At 51.9% G+C, this 20,952-nt stretch overlaps 1 protein-coding gene across 3 annotated transcripts; it reads left to right on the top strand.

The window, feature by feature from the left end:
- The first annotated feature begins 245 nt into the window (after positions 1–245).
- On the top strand, positions 246–20,466 carry B4GALT7 (beta-1,4-galactosyltransferase 7). Of its 3 annotated transcripts, XR_009213906.1 has the most exons (7): positions 246–399; positions 4,320–4,682; positions 7,487–7,712; positions 8,728–8,811; positions 9,093–9,197; positions 9,723–11,538; positions 18,781–18,870. XR_009213906.1 is itself a non-coding variant. In XM_058440159.1 (6 exons), the coding sequence occupies exons 1-6, from the start codon at positions 350–352 to the stop codon at positions 19,082–19,084; spliced, it is 858 nt and encodes a 285-aa protein (XP_058296142.1). In that variant the 5' UTR covers positions 246–349; the 3' UTR covers positions 19,085–20,466. The 3 variants fall into 3 exon arrangements, 2 of the variants coding, with proteins under 2 accessions (XP_058296142.1, XP_032014563.1); XM_058440159.1 differs by lacking the exons at positions 9,723–11,538; positions 18,781–18,870 and adding an exon at positions 19,055–20,466; XM_032158672.2 differs by lacking the exon at positions 18,781–18,870 and having other exon boundaries at positions 9,723–11,770.
- The last annotated feature ends 486 nt before the right edge of the window (positions 20,467–20,952 follow it).

Below are 20,952 nucleotides of genomic sequence, written 5' to 3'. Positions count from 1 at the left end.
CCCGAGCGCTGGCTTGGGAGTCTGGACTCTTAGGTCCAGTCCCAGCCCAGTGATTTGTTGGGAGGTCCTGGGCCTCTGGACTTCAGTTTCTCGGGCTGTCAGGCGGGTCCCGGGGCGGCTAGGAAGGAGCCGCCCAGAGAGGGAGGCGCGCCCGCGCTGCTCGCAAGCAGAACCTTGGAGGCGGCGGCTCCGGGAGCTGGCGGCGCGGCCGGAGCGGCGGACCCGGCGGACCGGGGGGCGGGGCGGACAGGCCTGGGCGGAGCGGGAGGCGGAGGCGCCGCGTAGGCCCGGGAGGCCGGGCCGGCCGGGCTGCGAGTGCCTGCCCCATGCGCCGCCGCCTCTCCGCACGATGTTCCCTTCGCGGAGGAAAGCGGCGCAGCTGCCCTGGGAGGACGGCAGGTGAGCGGCGGCGGTCGGCCCGGGCCCCGTCCTCCCGGGCGCCGCTCCTTTCTCGGCTGCCCGCGGAATCTGGGAACCCGAGGCCATCACGTCTCCATGTTTGCGGGTCTCTGTGACGGCGTGTGGTTCTCCCTGTGGGTCCCTGGCGCTCTGTTCCGGTTTCTGTCCGTGTGGGTCTCTGCCTCTCCCGCGCTCCGCCACTCCCCGCCCCCTCTCTCCCTTTCCGCGGCACTCGTTCTTCCCCCAGCACCTTCCCCCCCGCCCGTGGGTCCGTATTTCTCCATTGACTTCCCTTTGTGAGTTTCTGATCCCCTCTTTGCTAGTCTCTCTCGTTCTGTGTTTCGTTGTGTCTGTGTTTCTCCACCGGCCTCCCTCTGTCTGCTTGCGGGTCTCTGACTCCGCTGACCTCTCACCATGGATTTGTGTTTCTCAATTTGTCTCTGATGCCTGAGGGCACGTATTCCGTTTCTCTGGTCTCTGCCTTCCTCATCACATCCATATACCTCAGACCCTACCCTTCCTCCTTAACACTTTCCCCCCATCCTTCGCAGGCCACCAGCAGAACCCACCAGACAGAAGCTCCGTGCTCTGCCTGGCTGGTCACTGCCTGGCACGTACTAGACACTCCTTATACACGCATTAGTCCATTTCCTGTGCAGCTGTATTGGCCCTACGTGAAAGATGTGAGCTTGGCCCACACCTTAGCTAATTTTGTTTCTCACTAAAGCAGAATGGGGAAAGCGATTTGACTGCCTCCATTTGGGGGGCACTTGAGATGTGTCCCTGTAAGTCTTCTCACAGAACACATGACTGGATCTCCTCCTGGTGAATGACACCTCATTTCCTTCGTGTTTCTTAAGTCCGTCAGGTGCCATAAGATTCTGGAATTTAGTGGCCACGACTTGTACTTCTGGGGATTTTTCAGACTTGGTGTTGAAAGGAGAAGACAGGAATATAATAGCGTGGACTAGAGTTCAACCTGGGCAGGAGTCCTCCTTAATTATGTGAGCAGAGACCCCTGCATCTTTCTGACCGCAGCCTTTCCATCGCTGAGACAGTTATCACAGTACTGACTCTGCAGGGCTGTGTGAGGATTAAAGGACAGCATACATGTAAAGACCATGGCACTGCCTAGCACAAGAGGAGATGCCAGTTGTCTTCCAGTTACCTTTGCAGTTTTGAGGAGCTGTAACCAGAGCAGCTGAGGATTCAAACCTTGTAGTATGAAGGTTTGTATGAGACAAGAAAGGAAAGGTAATAGAGGAGCTTTTCTATTTCCTGATCCCTTTCCATAGCTGTTTGCAGAGAAATTTACTGATGTCAATTCTGTGCTTTTGACACGGGTGGTGCAAAGATCCACGCAACTGATGCAGACTAGTGTAGCTATCTAGTGTAGGCTCTGGAGCCAGCCTGCCTGGGTTTGAATCTGCCTCTTAATAGCCTCGGGCAGTGATTGATGAGGGAGACAAAGCTGCTTCTGGCCTGCCCCTCAGAGCCAGGGTGGCCTGGGCCTGGGAGTCGCTGGGACTGCAAATCTGGCTTGCCACCTGGGAGCACCAGGAGCAATTGTTCTCAGTGTCCACTGTCCTGAGGAGTTGGGACTCTGGGTTCAATTCAGTTGCTCAGCGGTTTGTGCTCTTAGAGCACAGGGTGATGCCCATGGGGATGTGCTCCTCATAGGAGAGGGGAGCAGGGCCAAGGGAATAGCGTGTGGAGGAAGTGCGCGGAGTACCCAGTCCATGCTGTTCCCCTGGATAATAGTCACTGCTTCTTCTCCTGAAGGTGGGATATCACCCCATATCCATCTCTCCAGTCTCTACCCTGTCCCCAGAAAAAGCCCAGAGGGCAAGGGAGAATCTGTAGAGGTTCCAGCCTTCCCAGACCACTCTCAGGACTGGGCTGTGCTCCTCCCCAGCCGAATCCACCACCACGGGATACTGGGGGGTAAGTCAGAAGCCTGGGGGGTATCCTACCAGGCCACCTCTCAGCTGCGTGTGGAACCTGGGCCTGGCTTCAAGGCTACTGGCTTCCAGGTTGGCAGTTTCTCTAGAAAAAGGGAGGAGTTGGTCTGGCTTTAGCGTGTGACTTAAGGCATGCCTTGACTGCTTTAACCCTTTCTGTAACCCACTTGGCAAGCTCTCTGCTGTCTGGCCTGTGCTTGCTGTGCTGGGGCCACAGATGAGAATCTGACACGGCCTGAGAAGCAGGGACACAAGGCATTATAAACAAGTGGGAAGGAAGATGCCATGGGAATACAACAGTGGGAGCGCTATGGGGGCAGGGGGCAGTGCTGGCCATGACATTGGAGTTTGGCTCTGAAGGATCAACAGGGGTCCTCAGGCAGATAAAGAAGGACACTTCAGGCAGAAGGAGCAGGCTGTGTGAGGGCTGCAGCAAGAGGGAATATATCAAGTGGAGAAGCTCCGAGGCGCCCAGCATGAGAACATGGGGTGAAGGCTTGGGAGCACCTGGAGTTGGGGCCAGGTCATGGAGGGCTTTGACTGTCAGGCCAAAGGGCTTGGCCTTTGTCTGGCAAACAGAGGAGGGTCATTCAGAAGATTGAAGGGGTCTGAGCAGAGCAAGGAACAGATGAGTGAGGAAGGATCAGAGGGGGACTTAGGAGATAGAATTTATTTATTTATGAGATGGAGTCTCGCTCTGTTGCCCAGGCTGGAGTGCAGTGGTGTGATCTCAGCTCACTGCAACCTCCGCCTCCCAGATTCAAGCTATTCTTCTGCCTCAGCCTCCCAAGTAGCTGGGACTACAGGCGTGCACCACCACACCCAGCTAATTTTTGTATTTTTAGTAGAAATGGGGTGTTACCATATTTGCCAGGCTGGTCTTGAGCTCCTGATCTCGTGATGCACCCACCTCGGCCTCCCAAAGTGCTGGGATTACAGGCATGAGCCACCATGCCCGGCCAGGAGATAGAATTTATAAGACCTGATAGCTAATCGCTGACTCTTAAGATTGTGAAGTGGATTCCTTTGCAGATTACTTTGGGGAGAAGGTAGGGGGAGTACCGAGGAAGCTTCCCCCTTCATGGATTCCTCAGCTCCTGTCTCAGCATACTCAGGAACTTCCAGAGGAAGGGCAAAGGAATCTGGTGAATTCTGTTTCTTTGTATTTGCTAACGAAAAGGCTGTCTCCTGGCATCACCCCAGTGTCTATGATGTTCAGCTGTTTTTCCAGTTTCTGAAATCAGTGCCTGTGCTGTACCCAGCCCTCATCTTTCTTTCCCTCTCCGTCTCCCATCTTTTATCACATGAGCTGCCTCTTGGACTAAAGGTTTGAGGCTCGTTCAGTGAACTGCCACTGACAGTTTGGGCTTTGCATTGCTTTGGGGGCACGTCTGATCTTCCCAGAGTAAATATTGGTCATTTTACTTGGACTAATGCCAGCACACACCCGTGTCTGGGTGGCCTTTTGGTCATTCTTGGAAGCAGGATGGAGCCACGGTTTCTGCTGGGGTGGATCTGTAGGGGAGTGGGTTTGGAAAGCAGTGGGTTGCATCTCTAAGGTGGGGACTCCTGTCATTGGCTCAGGACATTGAGCCACTGTCGTGGGGAGGAGCGCATACAAGTGACAGGCGCCTCCTCATCCTTGCCCTGAGCAGCTCTGACCAGAACTCAGTCACAGAAAGGAAGAGAGCACTGAGGAGGTGGGGCAGCTCTGTGAACTGGGAGTGGTTCAGAGGGCTTCCCAAGAGCGGGTGGCATGGGTTGGGTCTAGAGAGGTAAGCAGGATTCTGATGCATGGTGGTGGCATGAGCAAAAACATTAAAGTTGCTTTTGTACTAATTCCCAGGTGCTTGGGGTAGACCAGTTATGTGCAGCCTCCTCGTGGGGAGGCCAGAGAAAGGGTCCGTCAGAGGGCCAGCCCTGCCCTGCCCTTCTGACCCTGTCCTGCTCTTGTCCCAGGTCCAGGTTGCTCTCCGGCGGCCTCCCTCGGAAATGTTCCGTCTTCCACCTCTTCGTGGCCTGTCTCTCACTGGGCTTCTTCTCCCTACTCTGGCTGCAGCTCAGCTGCTCTGGTGACGTGGCCCGGGCAGTCAGGGGACAAGGGCAGGAGACCTCGGGCCCTACCCGGGCCTGCCCCCCAGAGCCGCCCCCTGAGCACTGGGAAGAAGATGCATCCTGGGGCCCCCACCGCCTGGCAGTGCTGGTGCCCTTCCGCGAACGCTTTGAGGAGCTCCTGGTCTTTGTGCCCCACATGCACCGCTTCCTGAGCAGGAAGAAGATCCACCACCACATCTACGTGCTCAACCAGGTGGACCACTTCAGGTAGCGCCTGCCCCCACCCTCTCCCCTCTCGGCACCCCTTTCCTAGGCTCAGGCTTCTCAGGGCCTGTGAGAGGCCACCTGGGGCAGGGGCAGGGGCAGGAGGGCGGGAGGTGGCAGACCCCTCTCATTGGGTGTGACAGGAATCTTTGGAGAGGGCCTTGATCTAATTTCCATTTTGAAAAGCTCACTGTGGCTGCTGTATGTGGAACAGATTATACCAGGGCAAGAGGAGAAGCAGGGAGACCAGTTAGGTGGTCACTGCTGTGGTCTGCGATGACAGTGGCTTGATGGCATGGTGGGGAGTGGGTAGAGAGAGGTGCTGTGAGGAAGTCCAGACAGGACTCCCTGGGGACTGGCCTGGTGATTAGGGAAAGGGAGGGTCAAGGCCACGGCTTTAAAGTTGCCCACAGTCTGGCGTTATCCTAAAATCCCCGCCCTTACCAAAAACTGCTCCCTTCCATGACCACAGCCTGAGATCTCACCCACCAGCCCCCACCTCCTTTCCCTCTAGGTAACTCCCACTGGAAGATGGATTCTCAGCCCCACCAGCCTGATCTTCCCACCTTTTCAAGTCCCCTGGATCCGGATCCCCAGATCCCCCCACCTTTTCCCTGCCACCCTTCTTGTCTTTACTTCCTCCTTACCCAACCTGGAGTCGAAGGTCCGCCATTAAAATCCTCTCTGGCACACTCCCTTAAGCCTCTGGCCCCTTGCTGCTGGCGTAATCCCAGCCTGATTTACTCCAGCTGTCTGCTCCACACCTGTGCCTGGGCACTGGAGGGTATGGAGAGAAAAGACGACATGTGAGGCGGCCACGCTGCTGTCCCCACGCCCATGATCCCCCTGCGAGGAAGGCCCTCTGCCCTGCCGGGAGCCTTACTTTCCTCTGGTCTGTCCACTGCAGCCTTTAAAACCATCTGTTCTCCTCACTCATCCCCCGTCCTCACTCTTAGCTGATGACTTTGCTTCCAATTTCAGAAAACAGAATGAAATGGAAGAGAACTTTCCCCAGTTCCCTCCACGACTCACCTGCCAGCCTCTGTGCACGGGGACTCAAGGCTGTCCCAGCTTCTGCCCGGGCTGACTCCCACCATCCCCATCCCTCAGTGTTTCCCCCCACCCCACAGCCGGCCCCTTCCTCTCCCTCTCAATCAGCCTTCCTCTCCTGGAGCATACCCGTGAGCACACACACCCTGAAGTGGCTCCTCTCTCAAAGGAAAAAGACTCCCTGGATCCCACATCCCTCGAGGCTGTCACCCTTCTCTGCTTTCTGGCAGACCTCCTTCCCTTTCTCTCCCCTCGTCTCTCTTGAACCGCTTCTGCTCAGACTCTTGCACCCACCATGGCACAGAGCAGCTCTCACTGAGGTCACCAGCTACCTCCACTCTGTTGGTCCAGAGGCCGTGCTGGGCCCTCATCCTGTGGACCTGCCAGCAGCATCTTCTTTTGTAAAATGCCCCTGCTTGGGGCAGCACCCTCTGGTCCTCCCTCTGCACTGGCTGGGCCCCTGTGTCTGTGGTTTCTGCTCGTCTCCCCGAGCTCTCACCGTTGAGGAGCTCCTGGTCTTTGTGTCCAGCTTCTCCGGACTCGGTGCTTTGGCAGCCCCCCCTTTTCTAACTCCAGGTGTTCCTTGGGGCATCTCATGTCATCTCCCAGCATTAAACCACGTCTCTACTCTGATGATTCCTGAGGCTATTCCCTGGAGTTCTCTCCTGAACTCCAGGCTCAACAGCCCAGCCATCTACACAGTCCCTCCACGTGGTGGCCTCAGAGCTACTGCAAGCTTCCGTGATCACAGCTGAATTGCTGGTGGCCTGCCCTGCCCCAAACCTGTAGCTCTGTCCTCTTCTCCACGGGAATGGAAGCTCTTTGCTCCCATTGCTCAAGCCCAAAAGCCCGGGGGTCGTCCTCAGCCGCTCCTTCTCTGTCATATACCGCATCCTATTCGTTAGCAAAATCCATCTAGAATCTGCCCGCTTCTCGCTGTTGCCACTGCCACCTCCTGAGCTAGGCCACCTTCATCTTTTGGTCTCTCACCTAAATCACTGCCATAGTCTCCCAGCTGGTCTCCTTACTTTCACCCCTGCTCTGACAGTCTCTCCCAGCACAACAGCTAGGGTGGTCCTGTCCAGGCATAAGTCACAGCACACCTCTACCCTGCTCAGAGCCTCCATGGCACCCCATCTTACCCGAGTCAAAGCCCCGTCCTTCAGTGGCCCTTGGGCCTTGTGCAGTCACTGTGTCACCCCCAATATCCCCTCCTCCACCCTCGCCCTGCCCAGCTGCCCGTTGTCTGCTCCTGCCTCCTGCCGTGGCAGCGCCGTCTCCCCTATGCAGAGCCCTAGGCACCCACTGCCCGGTGGGTCATCTCTTCAGGCCTTCAGGTTTCTGTCACTCAGTTCCCCTGGCCCTCCCTGATGGCCCCATCGAGGACAAGAGCCACCTCCACCCCTAGCAAGATCACCCTCTTTGCCTGCTTTGCTTTTCCCCCCAGCACTAACCACTGCCAGCCACGCTTTGTGTTTGCTTGTTAGTTTCTGTTTCCTTCTATTAGAGTCTCAGTTCCTTGAGAACAGGGCCTGGTTTTTCACTGCTGTACCTCCCGTGCTTTGAATGGTTTCTGGCACATAGTGGGTGCTTAGTAAATATTTGTGCGATGAGTGGAGGGACAGCCCCACAGGCTGAGTGAAGTCAGTGCTGGGCCAGAGGGCAGCATAGGCACCATGGGGACCCCCGGGTGGGTGCTGAGCCCCAGGCAGTGAGCCCATGTGCTGCCCCTGCCCAGCCTTGGCCACCCTGCACAGGTTCAACCGGGCGGCGCTCATCAATGTGGGCTTCCTGGAGAGCAGCAACAGCACGGACTACATTGCCATGCACGATGTTGACCTGCTCCCTCTCAACGAGGAGCTGGACTATGGCTTTCCTGAGGCTGGGCCCTTCCACGTGGCCTCCCCGGAGCTCCACCCTCTCTACCACTACAAGACCTATGTTGGCGGCATCCTGCTGCTCTCCAAGCAGCACTACCAGCTGGTGAGGCCCAGACAGCCTGCTCTGCTCAGAGCCGGGAGCTCCCTCCAGGCTGCAGGTGGTGGGAAGGATGGGGCAGTGCCTCTGGGGCCCAGCAGATGGAGCCCTGCCCCAGCCTAGCAGGAGAACTTAGGCGAGCCAGAGTGCGAAGAGCAGGCGAGCCAGTCAGCCGCAGCAGCAGAACTGCTTGCAAGCTGGCTTCAGAAACCTGGGTGGTTAGTGGCCCTTAACATTGAAGAGTGTAGGGGGCGGATCAGGTGCACCCTGCCCACCTCTCAGACAGTGTCACCAGGACCCTGTTTCTCTGTCCAACTCCCAGCTGTCCTTCCCTGCACTGGGTTTATTGGCAAGGTGGTGGTTGTCACTGCAGTCTGTATCCATCTAGGCCCCGGTCTGGTGGGAGATGGGGCCCTTCCCTCGTAGCTCAGGCAGGAGTCCAGCAGTGAGCTGCACTGGCTCTTGATTGGCTGGCTTGAGTGCTGAGCCCACCCCTCAGCCAGTCACTGGCTGGTGGACGGTCAGGCAGGAAGAACCACGTAGCTCGGGCCTGGGTCTCCTCCTCTCCAGGCCATGGCAGGAGCCAGCTTTATGTAAATGAAGCCCCTGAGCCAGGTCCAAGAATGGGTGTCATGGAACCCTGCTACCCCTCTCACACACAGGAAGAGATGAGGGCAGGGCCACCAGGAGAAAGGGGAATGGGGGAAGCAGAAATCAAGTAGGAGCCGGCGCTTCTGCCCATTGACAGTTCCCCAAAGAGATCCCCTCTGGCCAGCCAGACATTTTTGAGAAGGTGAGCATCTCACACAGGTTCAAAGCCCCATGAGAACGGGAGAGGGACTGGGATGTGCTGCTTCCTGCCGCTCCCAGCATTGCAGAGGTGGAGGAACCTGTAAGCACCTGGGGCTTATTCAGAAGCGCCAGGGGAGAGGGGCAGGCACTCCCGAGCGGTAGCAGACCAAAGGCCCCCCCCCCCGCGCCGGGAAGATGGGCCGAGTGACGCTGCTTGTCTCTGTGTCAGTGCAATGGGATGTCCAACCGCTTCTGGGGCTGGGGCCGCGAGGATGACGAGTTCTACCGGCGCATTAAAGGAGCTGGGCTCCAGGTGAGGTTCCCCAGGCCCTGCCGCCACCTCAGCTGTGGTGGCTGCCCTGAGACTTTCTTCTATTTCCTCAGATGAAGCTCCTGGGGTCTGGAGATGGCCCTGATTCTGATCCCTGCCCTAACCCTGCCCTGCATGGTCATCTAGCCAGCTCCTTGCTCTGTGGGCCCCAGTCTCCTCTCCTGGAGTGCAGGCCCCTTCCTGTGGGACCGCAGGGAAGCTGGTGGTGAGGGCTGGGGCTCCAGGAAGGGCAGCCTGACCCCGACTTCCTTGGACCTCCCTAGCTTTTCCGCCCCTCGGGAATCACAACTGGGTACAAGACATTTCGCCACCTACATGACCCAGCCTGGCGGAAGAGGGACCAGAAGCGCATCGCGGCTCAAAAACAGGTGCTGGCAGGGCTCCTCATCGGGGATGGATAGGTGGTGATGTGGGGAGCCAGCAGGCCCGGGCTTTCACCAAGTTCTCCTTGGCCCAAATGGCCCCATCCTCCCCTGCTTGGCCCAGGTCAGTCGATGGGCATCCTGCTTGGGCACCGTGCCCTGCTCTGGTGGCTGCTGTGGGCACCCTGGGCACTGTGGGTCAGCCCAGACCTCAGGGTCCATGCAGGCTGGCAGGGTGGGGTGGGGGAGGCATAGCTGAAGGTGCCAGAATCCCAGCCACACCCGGGATGCAGGGATCCCACCCTCAAACAGCCCCTTCTCTAGGCGGCATATACATCCAACAGGAGACCCTGGCTCTCCTGCTTCCTAGTGGGGCGCAGCCCTGGGCAAGAGGCTTCACTGCTTTGAGCTATGGGTTCTTCCTCTCCAGTGGGGACCACAGGACCTCCGATGGCGAGGTTGTGTGGGGTCAGTGGGTAGCTGGCACCCATGCAGCCCTGAGTCCGTGCTCTTTCCTCCCTTCCTCCCCAGGAGCAGTTCAAGGTGGACAGGGAGGGAGGCCTGAACACTGTGAAGTACCATGTGGCTTCCCGCACTGCCCTGTCTGTGGCCGGGGCCCCCTGCACTGTCCTCAACATCATGTTGGACTGTGACAAGACCGCCACACCCTGGTGCACATTCAGCTGAGTTGGATGGACAGTGAGGAAGCCTGTACCTACAGGCCACATTGCTCAGGCTCAGGACAAGGCCTCAGGTCGCGGGCCAGCTCTGACAGGATGTGGAGTGGCCAGGACCAAGACAGCAAGCTACGCAATTGCAGCCACCCGGCTGCCAAGGCAGGCTTGGGCTGGGCCAGGACACGTGGGGTGCCTGGGATGCTGCTTGCCATGCACAGTGATCAGAGAGAGGCTGGGGTGTGTCCTGTCCAGGACCCCCCCGCCTTCCTGCTCACCCTACTCTGACCTCCTTCACGTGCCAAGGCCTGTGGGCAGTGGGGAGGGCTGAACAGGACAACCTCTCATCAACCCCACTTTTGTTCCTTCCTGCTGGGCTGCCTCGTGCAGAGACACAGCGTAGGGGCCATGCAGCTGGCGTAGGTGGCAGTTGGGCCTGGGAGGGTTAGAACTTCAGAAACCAGAGCACAAGCCCCACAGAGGGGAACAGCCAGCACCGCTCTAGCTGGTTGTTGCTGTGCCGCAATGTGGGCCTAGTGTGGCCAGATCTTCTGATTTTTCGAAAGAAACTAGAATGCTGGATTCTTAAGTGGCATCTTCTGATTTTTTAAATGATAGCACCTAAATGAAACTTTAAAAAAGTATGGCAGGCCAGAAAAAATGTGTCGTGGACCGCTCACATGTCACTTTTGGCTGAGGAGCAAGGGGAGGGGTGAGTTACAAGCTGGCCAGGAATTGGGGTGGGGCTGGGACGACAAGTCCATGGGGGAGGAGAAGCCAAAGGCGTGAGGGTTCCTGTATCACCTCCACCCCGCCAAGGCTTCTTGACAGCCCCCTGAATGCCCTTCTGACCACCTTCAGGCTCTCTCTGGGTAAGCTTCCTCCAGCCTCATTGAGACACAGAGGAGGGAGAGCGGCTGAGGAGATTCACCCACAGGACTGGAGAGAGGCAGGCAGGACACTCAGCCAGTGCCTTGGGTCACGGCCTGAGCAGGGAGGAGAAGGGGAGAAGTGGGAGGATCCCTGTGGTGTTCCCTCAGCACAGAGGGATTACAGTGGTCACCGAATGCCCAGGAGCAGTGAGAAGACATGGAACTGGGGAGTGCTCTCGGGGGAATCACTCAGAGGGAAGCCCAGAGCCCATGAGAGTGGGAGGCAAGCGACCCTGCATGGAGGCCACTCCAAGGCATTTGGCTGCCAAAGATGCAAGGCAGAAGGCAGAGGAGACCGTCAGGCCCCAGTAATGTGGGTTTGTTTTAACACCGGGACACCTGGAGTCCTGAAGGAAGGGATTGTGGTCCCAGAGCTCAGGAAGGTAGAATCCACAGCTCTGGTTCAAAAGACTTCTCCTCTGAGGATGATCAGGGCTGCTGTGTGCAGTTGTGTGGGTTGCGCACTGTGTAACCTGTGTGTAAGCCAAGGGATTTAAGCAGAAAGGGCTGGGGTAAAGCTTCAGGTTCAGGTGTTTAGTCCAGGGTCTTTGTGATCCTAAATTGACCTTGCCCATCGATTCAGCCACACCCACTATTGTGATGGGCAGACAGGCCTCGACTCTAGTGCAAGGGTGGTGGAGAGGGGACTGTGCCAGTTCCCTGGACAATCCCAGCTGCTTCATCTTGGACTGACATGGACACCGGGAAGTAACACCAGCTCTTGGGAGTTGGTGGGAACAGGTGTAATATCAAAGCTCCCAGCTCTGCACTCTCCTGTCACATAGGAAGACCTCAGAAAATGGAGGTTCCTTCCTTTCCACCTGCACTGGGGGAGTGCAATGAGCAGAAGAAAAGCAAAGGTCCCTCCGCCTTGTGAGATCAGCCGACACCTGGGCTTAGGTGCATCCCTAGCCCTGCAGCCTGTTACTTCCCTTGACTGCCAGCCCCACCTGCATCTTCAAGGCTGTGCTGCTCCCACCTCCATCTTCAAGGCTGTGCTGGGCACTCCAGGCTGGGCCTGACACATTCCAAATCTGCAGCTCCCCTCTCTGCATCCTGGGCCCCCACTACCCTCCAGGAGAGTGGGAGACACCTGAGCCATGGGTGGCGAGGAGAAGTGGCAGTCCTGTGCTGCCTCAGTGCCCCACTTGCCTCCTTCGTGGAATGGACTTGACATCCCTGCCTTGCTGGCCAGGGCGTGGCCGAAACCTACCCAGGATGTAGAAGCACCTGGCAGTGCTTGGCCAGTGAGGTGGTGGTTGCAATAATAATAACCATCCCTTGTTGAACATTCACCAGATACAAAATTCTTCACACTGCATTTCACTTAGGCCTCCCTACCTAAGAGCTGTAGATCAGGAAGGCAAAGCACAGGCAGGCAAGTAGCTTGCCCAAGGTCCCAGAGCTGTACGGGATGGGGGGCCGGAATTGGGAACCCCTGGAATCCACTTTCAGAGCCAGGTTTCTTCCCCTTTGCCCTGTATAGCAGGTGCCCATGAGCAGGTGTTCCTTCCCCGCAGGCCTCCCTCCTCTCCCCTGCTGGAAAGGGCAGATGGGGAGGGCTGAGAGGAAAACAGGGCCATGGTGGAGGTGCAAAGGATCTGCCTCAGGCTCCGCTGCCTCGAGGAAGACAGGGATTCTGCTGCTGGGTGCTGAGGAGCACTGATGGGGCATTAGTGGGACCCAGAGTGTGGCACCGTAAATGAGAGCTGTGTGGAGTGCTTGGGGAAGGCTTCCCCAAGGAGGCAAAGTCTTGCTGGTGGAGAATTTGTCAGCAGGAAAGGGAAGGGATCATCATGTGCAAAGGCAGAGAGCCTGGAGCAAGCATGTGTGTCAGGCACCCAGGAGCAGCTTGAGTGTTCCTGACACCCATGATACTGTGCAGAAGTGGGGAGGCGGGCAGCCGAGGGAAGGCTGGGGTGAGTCATGAGGATCTGTGAATGCCACACTAAGCAACTTGTACTTTATTCTAGGGGTGCAGGGGTTTTGAGGAGTTTCAAGCATGGGGGATCTTTTGTTGTTGTTCTTTTTGAGACAGGGCCTCTCTCACTCTGTCGCCCAGGCTTGAGTGCAGTGGCACGATCTCGGCTCACTGCAACCTCTGCCTCCTGGGTTTGAGATTCTCCTGCCTCAGCTTCCGGAGTAGCTGGGATTACAGGCATGCGGGACCCACGCCTGGCTAATTTTTTGTATTTTTTTAGTAGAGAGATGGTTTCACTATGTTTGCATTCTGCCCGCCTCAGCTTCCCAGAGTGCTGGAATTACGGGTGTGAGCCCGGCCAGGGGAGAACTTTTGAACACTTACCTGTGTTCTATGACACAGATCCTTTGGGGGATAACAAAGATCCTTTGGGGGACCCAGGTGGACTGCAGGGTGGAGTCTGAGGAAGGAGAGAGCCCAGTCCAAGGGAGAGATGGTGAAGCCAGAATGAGGCAGGGGAGTGGGGGTGGAGATGCTAAGCCCCCAGAGCCAGTAGGAGTCCTCCCTAGCAGGATGAACCAGACGCCATCAGGCCTTCCCTTCACGGAGGGTCGACTGCACTGCAGACTGTTTCCCAAAAGGCCAAATGGACGGACACATGGCCTTTTTGCTATCTCAGCCGTCATGCCTTGAGAACATATTTTACAAAACAAAAAAACAGAAAAGCAACTTTCAGTTTCAGCATCAACATGTAAACAGCTTGGCAAAACCCCATCTCTACTAAAAATAATAAAAAAAATTAGCCGGGCATGGTGGCGGGCACTTGTAATCCCAGCTACTCGGGATGCTGAGGCAGGAGAATCGCTTGAACCCTAGAGGCAGAAGGCTGCAGTGAGCTGAGATCGCGCCATTGCATTCCACCCTGGGCAACAAGAGCAAAACTCCGTCTCTAAATAAATAAATATAATAAAAACACCGAGAGCGATCTCTATAACAAGAAAAAAGAGCCTGTCTTACTGAGGCCCTACAACAGTCACCCAGCTCCAGCCGCCTCTAGCCTTCCTGTCTCACATAAGGAGGTGGGACAAAGCTAAGACACCTGTGAAGACACCAAGGATACGGATGCACTAAAAGACCAAGATTTAATCATAAAATTAGAAACGTGCTTCCCCATTTCCTAAATCTTGCCACTACATCCACGGGGCTCCAGTGTAACAGCAGTGGATTGTAGCTGAGGGAGCTATTAGGCACAGTAATTTTTTTTTTCTTTTGAGATGGAGTCTCGCTCTGTCGCCCAGGCTGGAGTGCAGTGGCGCAATCTCAGCTCACTGCAACCTCTGCCTCCCGGGTTCAAGTGATTCTTCTGCCTCAGCCTCCCGAGTATATGGGACTACAGGCGTGCACCGCCAAGCCCAGCTAATTTTTGTATTTTTAGTATTTAGGGACAGGGTTTCGCCTTGTTGGCCAGGCTGGTCTTGAACTCCTCACCTCAGGTGATCTGCCCATCTTGGCCCCCCAAAGTGTTAAAATTACAAGCGTGAGCCACCACACCTGGCCTATGTTGGTTTTTTAAATGTGAAACCTGTTTTGCACATATGAAATAAATCCTGTTAAATTGTGGTGTATTCACAGATTCACATTTATTCATAAATTCAATGTGCTAATATTTTGCTAATAGTTGCATCTATATCAGGGATCCCTAACCCCCAGGCCTGGGACTAGTAACAGTCAGTATCAGGGCACATAGCAGGAGGTGAGCCAGGATTGCCACCTGAGCTCTGCCTCTAGTCAGATCAGCAACAGCATTAGATTCTCAGGAGTGTGAACCCTATTGTGAACAGCACATATGAGGGATCTAGGTTGCAAGCTCCTTATGAGAATCTAACTAATGCCTGATGGTCTGAGGTGCAACAGTTTCATCCCGAAACCATCTGCCCCACCCGCCATGTCCCATGGAAAAATTATCTTTCATGAAACTGGTCCCTGTTGCCAAAAAGGTTGGACACCGCTGATCTATGTTCATGAGAGGTATTGGTCTGTAGTTTTCCTTTCTTCCAACGTTGTCTGATTTTGATACAGGAAATGCTAACTTCATGAAATGAGTTAGGAAGTATTCCCTTCACTTCTATTTTTTGGGAAGAGAATGTAGAGAATTGGTACCATTTCTTCCATAATGTTCGCTAGATTTGACAACAAAACCACTGGGTCTGGTGCTTTCTTGTTTGCAAGGTTGTTTATTGATTTCCATAATTCGTCAATTTCCATAATAGATATAGGCCTATTCAGATCATCTATTTTCCCTGTGTGAGTTTTGGTTGTTTGTGTCTTTCAAGAAATTGATCTGTTTCACCTAAGCTATCAAATCTGTGGGTACAGAGTTGCTCATAATATTCTTTTGTTATCTTTTTAATGTCCTTAGGATCAATAGTGATGACCTCTTTCTCATTTCTGTTATCAGCAATTTGTGTTTTCTCTTTTTTTCTTAGTTAGCTTAGCTAGAGGTTTACAAATTTTACTGACCTGTCAAAGTACTGTTTTTATTTTTTTTTTCTATTGCTGCTGCACAAATTAGCACATTTTTACTTTGAATTTTTCTATCGGTTTCTTGTTTCCTATTTTATTGATTTCTACTATAATTTTTATTTCTGTCCTTTTGCTTGCTTTAGGCTTACATTGATCTTTCTTCTCTAGTTTCCTAAGATGGAAACTTGGATTATGAATTTTAAATCTTTCTAATCTCTTCTAATATATGCATTCAATATTATAATTTATCTCCAAGCACTACTTTCACTGCTTCCTATAAATTTTGATACATTGTATTTTCATTTTTATTTAGTTCAAAATATTTTAAAATTTCTGTTCAGACTTCTTCTTTGACCCATGTGGTATCTAGAAGTGTTTTGTTTAATCTCCAGTTATTTTGAGATTTCCCATCTACCTTTCTGTTTTTGATTTTGTTTAATTTCCTCTGAGAGCACACTTTATATGGTTTGTATTCTTTGAAATTTGTAAGGTGTATCTTAAGGCCAAGTATGTAGTCTATCTTGGTGAATGTTTCATGTGAGCTTGAGAAGAATATGTACTCTGTTGCTATCGAATGAAGTATACTATAAATGTCAATTAGATTCAGTGGCTTGACAGTATTGTCCAGTTCAGCTATATTCTTACTGATTTTTTTGCCTGCTAAATGTGTCAATTACTGATAGAAGAGTGTTGAAGTCTCCAACTATAATAGTGGACTTGTCTATTTCTCTTGCAATTCTATTAGTTTTTGCTTCACACACGTTGATGCTCTGTTGTTAGGTGCATACACATTAAGGATTTAACAACGTCTTCTTGGAGTATTGACCCTCTTATTATATAATGGCCCTCTTTATCCCTGATCATTTTTCTCCCTCTGAAGTTTGCCTTATCTGATATCAATACTGCTACTCCAGTTTTCTTTTGATTAGTATTAACATGGTATATCTTTCTTCATACCTTTATTTTTATACTATTTGTGTCTTTATATTTAAAATGGGTTTTTTTTTTACAGACAACATATCATTGGGTCTTTTTTTTTCTTAATCTACTGGCAGTCTTTGTGTTTTAGTTGGTATTTTTAGCGCCATTCACATTTAAAGTGATTATTGAGATAGTTGGATTAATATCTACCATGTCTGCAGCTATTTTCTAGCAGGTGCACTTGTCCTTGTTTTTCTTACCTTCCCTTCTTTTTCTGTCTTTTCTGGTTTAACTGAGAATTTTACATGATTCCACTCTTTTTACTTTCTAGCATTATAATTATACTTCTTTCAAAACATTTTAATTCATTGCCCTAGAGTTCGCAATATAGCTTTGCAACTAATCAACATCCACTTTCAAATTGCACTTTACTGCCTCATGGGCAGTGCTGGTGTTTTCTAGCAGAGTATTCCCAGTTCCTCTCTCCTCACCCTTGTACGAGTGCTATTCTTGATTTCACCTATCCTTTACTATGGACCCCAACACAATGTTGCTATTATTACTTTAATCAGGCATTTACCTACTAGATCAACTAAGAATAGGAAATGTAAAAGATTTTCTATTGTCTTCATGTACTCCTTTCCTGACACTTCCTTTCTTTATGTGGATCTGAGTTTCTAACCTATATCTCTTCCCTTCTCCCTTAAGAGCTGTTTTTGTAGGGCAGATTGGCTGGCAGTAACTCTCATTTTTTGGCTTGTCTGAGAAAGTTTTTTTTTTTTTTTTGAAACAGGGTCTTGACTGTCACCCAGGCTGCAGTGCAGTGGCCAAACATGGTTCACTGCAGCCTCGACCTCTCAGGCTCAAAGGATCCCACTTCAGCCTCCCAAGTAGCTGGGACTACAGGACCATGCCACCACACTCAGCTAATTTTTAATTTTTTTGTAAAGCTGGGGTCTCACTATGTCACCCAGGCTTGTCTCAAACTCCTGGGCTCAAGCGATCTTCCTGCCTTGGCCTCTCAAAGTGCTGAGATTACAGGTGTGAGCCACTGTGCCTGGCCCTCAAAAAGTTTTTGTTTCTCTTTCATTCTTTTCGTGAGAGCAAAAAATTTCTATAACATGGATGTCACCATTTTTAAACCATCATAAAATCCACCATTCTGTAGCCTTTACATACACAATGTTTTCTTCACTTTTGAAGGATACTTTTGCTGGATATAGAAATCTAGGTTGATGGGATTTTCTTTTTTTTTTTTTTTTTTTTTTTTGGGGGGGGGTTTTGTTTTTCGCCCAAGCTGGAGTGCAATGGTGCGATCTCGGCTCACTGCAAGCTCCACCTCCTGGGTTCACGCCACTCTCCTGCCTCAGCCTCCTGAGTAACTGGGACTACAGGCATCTGCCACCACGCCTGGCTAATTTTTTGTATTTTTAGTGGAGACGGGGTTTCACCGTGTTAGCCAGGATGGTCTTGAAATCCTGACCTCATGATCCGCCCACCTGGGCCTTCCAAAGTGCTGGGATTACAGGCGTGAGCCACTGCGCCCGGCCAGTTTTCTCTTTCAACACTTTAAATATTTCACCCTTTTCTCTTCTTGCTTGCGTGGTGTCTGACAAGAAGGCTGTAATTCTTATTCGTTTCCTATATAAGCAAGCTGGGTTTTTTTCTATGGCTTCTTTGAAGATTTTGTGTTTGTCTTTGGTTTTCTACAGTTTGAATATATGTAGGTGTTGATTTTTTTTTTTTTTAAGTATTTATCCTACTTGGTGTTCTCTCAGCTTCCTGGATCTGTGGCTTGGTGTCTGCCTTTACTTTTGGAAAATTGGGAGCCATTATAACTTTCACGATTCTTCTGCTCTGTTCTCCCTTTCTTCTCCTTGTGGTGTTTCAATTGTGCATATACAATACCTTTTGAAAATGTCCCACAGTTCTTGTATAATTTTTTTTCCCCATTTTTTTCTTTGCATTACAGTTTGGGAAGGTTCTATTAACATATCTTCAGGCTGATTTTTTTCCTCATTTATGTCCAGTCTACTGATGGTCCCATCAAAGGCCTTCATCGTCTCTGTTATAGTGTTTTTCTTTCTTTCCTTCCTTCCTTCTTTCCTTTCTTTTTCTTTCCCTCCCTCCCTCCCTTCCTTCTTTGTTTTTTTTTTTTGTTGTTGTTTTAGACAGAGTCTTGCTCTGTTGTCCAGGCTGGAGTGAAGTGGCACCATCTCGGCTCACTGCATCCTCTGCCTCCCAGGTTCAAGCGATTCTCATGCCTCAGCCTCCACAGTAGTTGGGATTAGAGGTGCGCACCACCATGCCCAGCTAATTTTTTATAGTTTTAATACAGACTGGACTTCACCATGTTGCCCAGGCTGGTCTCGAACTCCTGAGCTTAGGCAGTCCACCTGTCTCGGCCTCCCAAAGTGCTAAGATGGAGAAAGCTGCCATATAAAGAGTTAGGGGGACCGGGGCAAGATCTGAGGGATCAGTTAGTTGGCTATGCCCCTTGTCTGGGCAAGACACTGCAGTGGCTTGGGTGGGGTGGTGGCAGGGGTGGTGGGGTGAAGAGCCTAGGTCTATTTTGAAGACAGGGTATCTATGAGGGGTCTCTGTTTCTACTCTTCCAGAGCACACCACCACCTGCAGCTGTCTCCTGCCTCCAGTGCACCAGAGTCTGGAGCACGCTGCTTCTCTGGAGGGAGATAAAGACACGGTGGCTACCTGGGGAGATAAAACAGCACCAGCAGGAATCAGGGGTTCCAGAGAGGAGGGAACCTGGCCCTGGGCTGTGTGTGTATCAGTTGTGATGTGCATAATCATCTTTGGTCTTATTTTTTCCAAGTGACTGGAAAAGTTCATTTCTAGCTTATTTACCTCTGTTCCCTCCTTAAACTCCTCTAGCCTGGCTTTTGTCTCTGCCACTTCTACTAAAACCACTCTGCTCAAGGCTGTCATCAGTGTCTCCATTGCCCAGGCCTGGACTGTCAGAGCCACTCCGGGACAGTTGCACCAGATGCATGAATTTCCTGATACAGCGAAATCTCAGCAGGAGTTGACACCCACCTGCCTGGTGCTCTGGGATGAATTTCTGCACAGATGCAACCTCTGTTGGTGGAAGCTAGGATGAGGTGTATCCATCTGTGAAGACCGGCCTTCCATCTGTTTTCTGATGCAACCAAAATGCTTCAGGGCTTGTCTTATCTGGAGGTTTGATGGCTACAGACGTGAGGGGCTTCCAGGTAGAGCTCAGCCCTGAGACCTCTGGTCCCCTGTCTGGACATCTGTATGAAGATGGAGAAGCAGCAGCCAACCTCTCCACAACCCTCACCAAGTTCTCATGGAACATCCTCTGATGGTCCCTCTCAGTGCTGGGTTCTGGGGAGAAAGAGAAGTCAGGGAACAGAAGAGCTGCTCTGCCAAAGTCATACCCTTCTTGGAGACACAGGGAACTCCATCTCTCATTCTCACTTGCAATTTGCTGTGGCAACTCAAATATGTTTTTCCAGATGGAACATGAGCAGACGTGATGTGTTTGCCCTCTAGGTCTAACCCATGCAAAGCCTCCTGGGAACACACCTCATGCTATTTTCCCTTCCATCAGCTGGATGTGGATGATGATTAGGAACTAGGGTGAGGTGGAGCCAGAAAACACAAGGAGCCTGGATCCCTGAATGACCACATGAACATACACATGCTGAAGACTGCCTTGTAGGCAGGAAATAAACATCTACTGTATTGAACCTTTGCATGTAGGGACTATTTGTTATAGCAGCATAGCTTTACTCTAATACAATCCTTGCACTCAGAGTTTACAGTTGTTTTAAGGAGACAACACTCAGTCACACAATTCTGCAACAATAGTAGGTGGCTCAGAAGAAGAAGGGGCTGTAGGGTTTAGACTTCCAGTTCTGAAGTCACAGGCTGCAGGCCCCTGGATATGTGGCTTTCCTATCTAATCCCTTTTCTGGAAAAATGGAGAAGAGTCAGATTCGGGGGATGACTCTGTCAAAGGTTCATCAGTAGGGCTTGAAGCAAGTCAAGATGAGACCAATGATGTCAATTCTTAGAAAGGACAAAAGAAAATCGCCTCTAAATCCCTAAGAACTTTGGCTGCTACAGGGATGGGATGGAGGCCAGAGTTTCCTAACTTCTCTCCTGTGACTCCCCATACCTCAGAAGTTCCCTGGGGAGGAGCCCTGAACCTAGGTGTGTGGGGATTTCATTATTCTAAGTAACTCAGGAATGAAAAACCAAATGTATATTCTCACATATAAGTGGGAGCTCAGCTATGAGCATGCAAAGGCATAAGAATGATACAGTGGACTTTGGGGACTTAGGGGGAAGGGTGGGAGGTGGGCGAGGGATAAAAGACTGCACATTGGGTACAGTGTACACTGCTAGGGTGATGGGTGCCCCAAAATCTTAGTAATCACCACTGGAGAACTTACCCATGTACCCAAACACCATCTGTTCCCCCAAAACCTATAGAAATAAAAATAAACACATAAAAATAAAGATGCGAAAAACATAAAAAAACTATGAATTAAAAAAAAAAAGAAAGTTGGATCATCAGCTCTCTTAAAAATAGTAAGACCAGGTCTTGGAGGGCTGCATTCCAAGCAAGGGTGACGGTGGACGCCTCCCTTCTGTAATTCTCAGTTCCTGCCTGGCCGACTTCACTCATTAGGGCACTTACTTGGCTCTTGTAGACAGTTGAGTTTGAGACGTTTGGTGTAGAGAATGTTACCCCACAGTTGTCAGGAAGCAAATGCAAATTTTGGTATCCAAGAGAGGTCCTG

This window comes from Hylobates moloch, unplaced genomic scaffold (genome assembly GCF_009828535.3).
Source record: "Hylobates moloch isolate HMO894 unplaced genomic scaffold, HMol_V3 SCAFFOLD_6, whole genome shotgun sequence".
NCBI classification, from domain to species: domain Eukaryota; kingdom Metazoa; phylum Chordata; class Mammalia; order Primates; family Hylobatidae; genus Hylobates; species Hylobates moloch.
The sequence above is the reverse complement of the archived record's forward strand: the minus strand, read 5'-3'. Positions and strand labels throughout refer to the sequence as shown.

Bases quoted from the DNA above. Each gene is read 5' to 3' on its own strand.
- B4GALT7 (XM_032158672.2), top strand. From the start codon at position 350: ATGTTCCCTTCGCGGAGGAAAGCGGCGCAGCTGCCCTGGGAGGACGGC. The intron at 400-4,319 runs GTGAGCGGCGGC...CTCTTGTCCCAG, and splicing joins CTGCCCTGGGAGGACGGCAG to GTCCAGGTTGCTCTCCGGCG. The intron at 9,198-9,722 runs GTGCTGGCAGGG...CTTCCTCCCCAG, and splicing joins GCATCGCGGCTCAAAAACAG to GAGCAGTTCAAGGTGGACAG.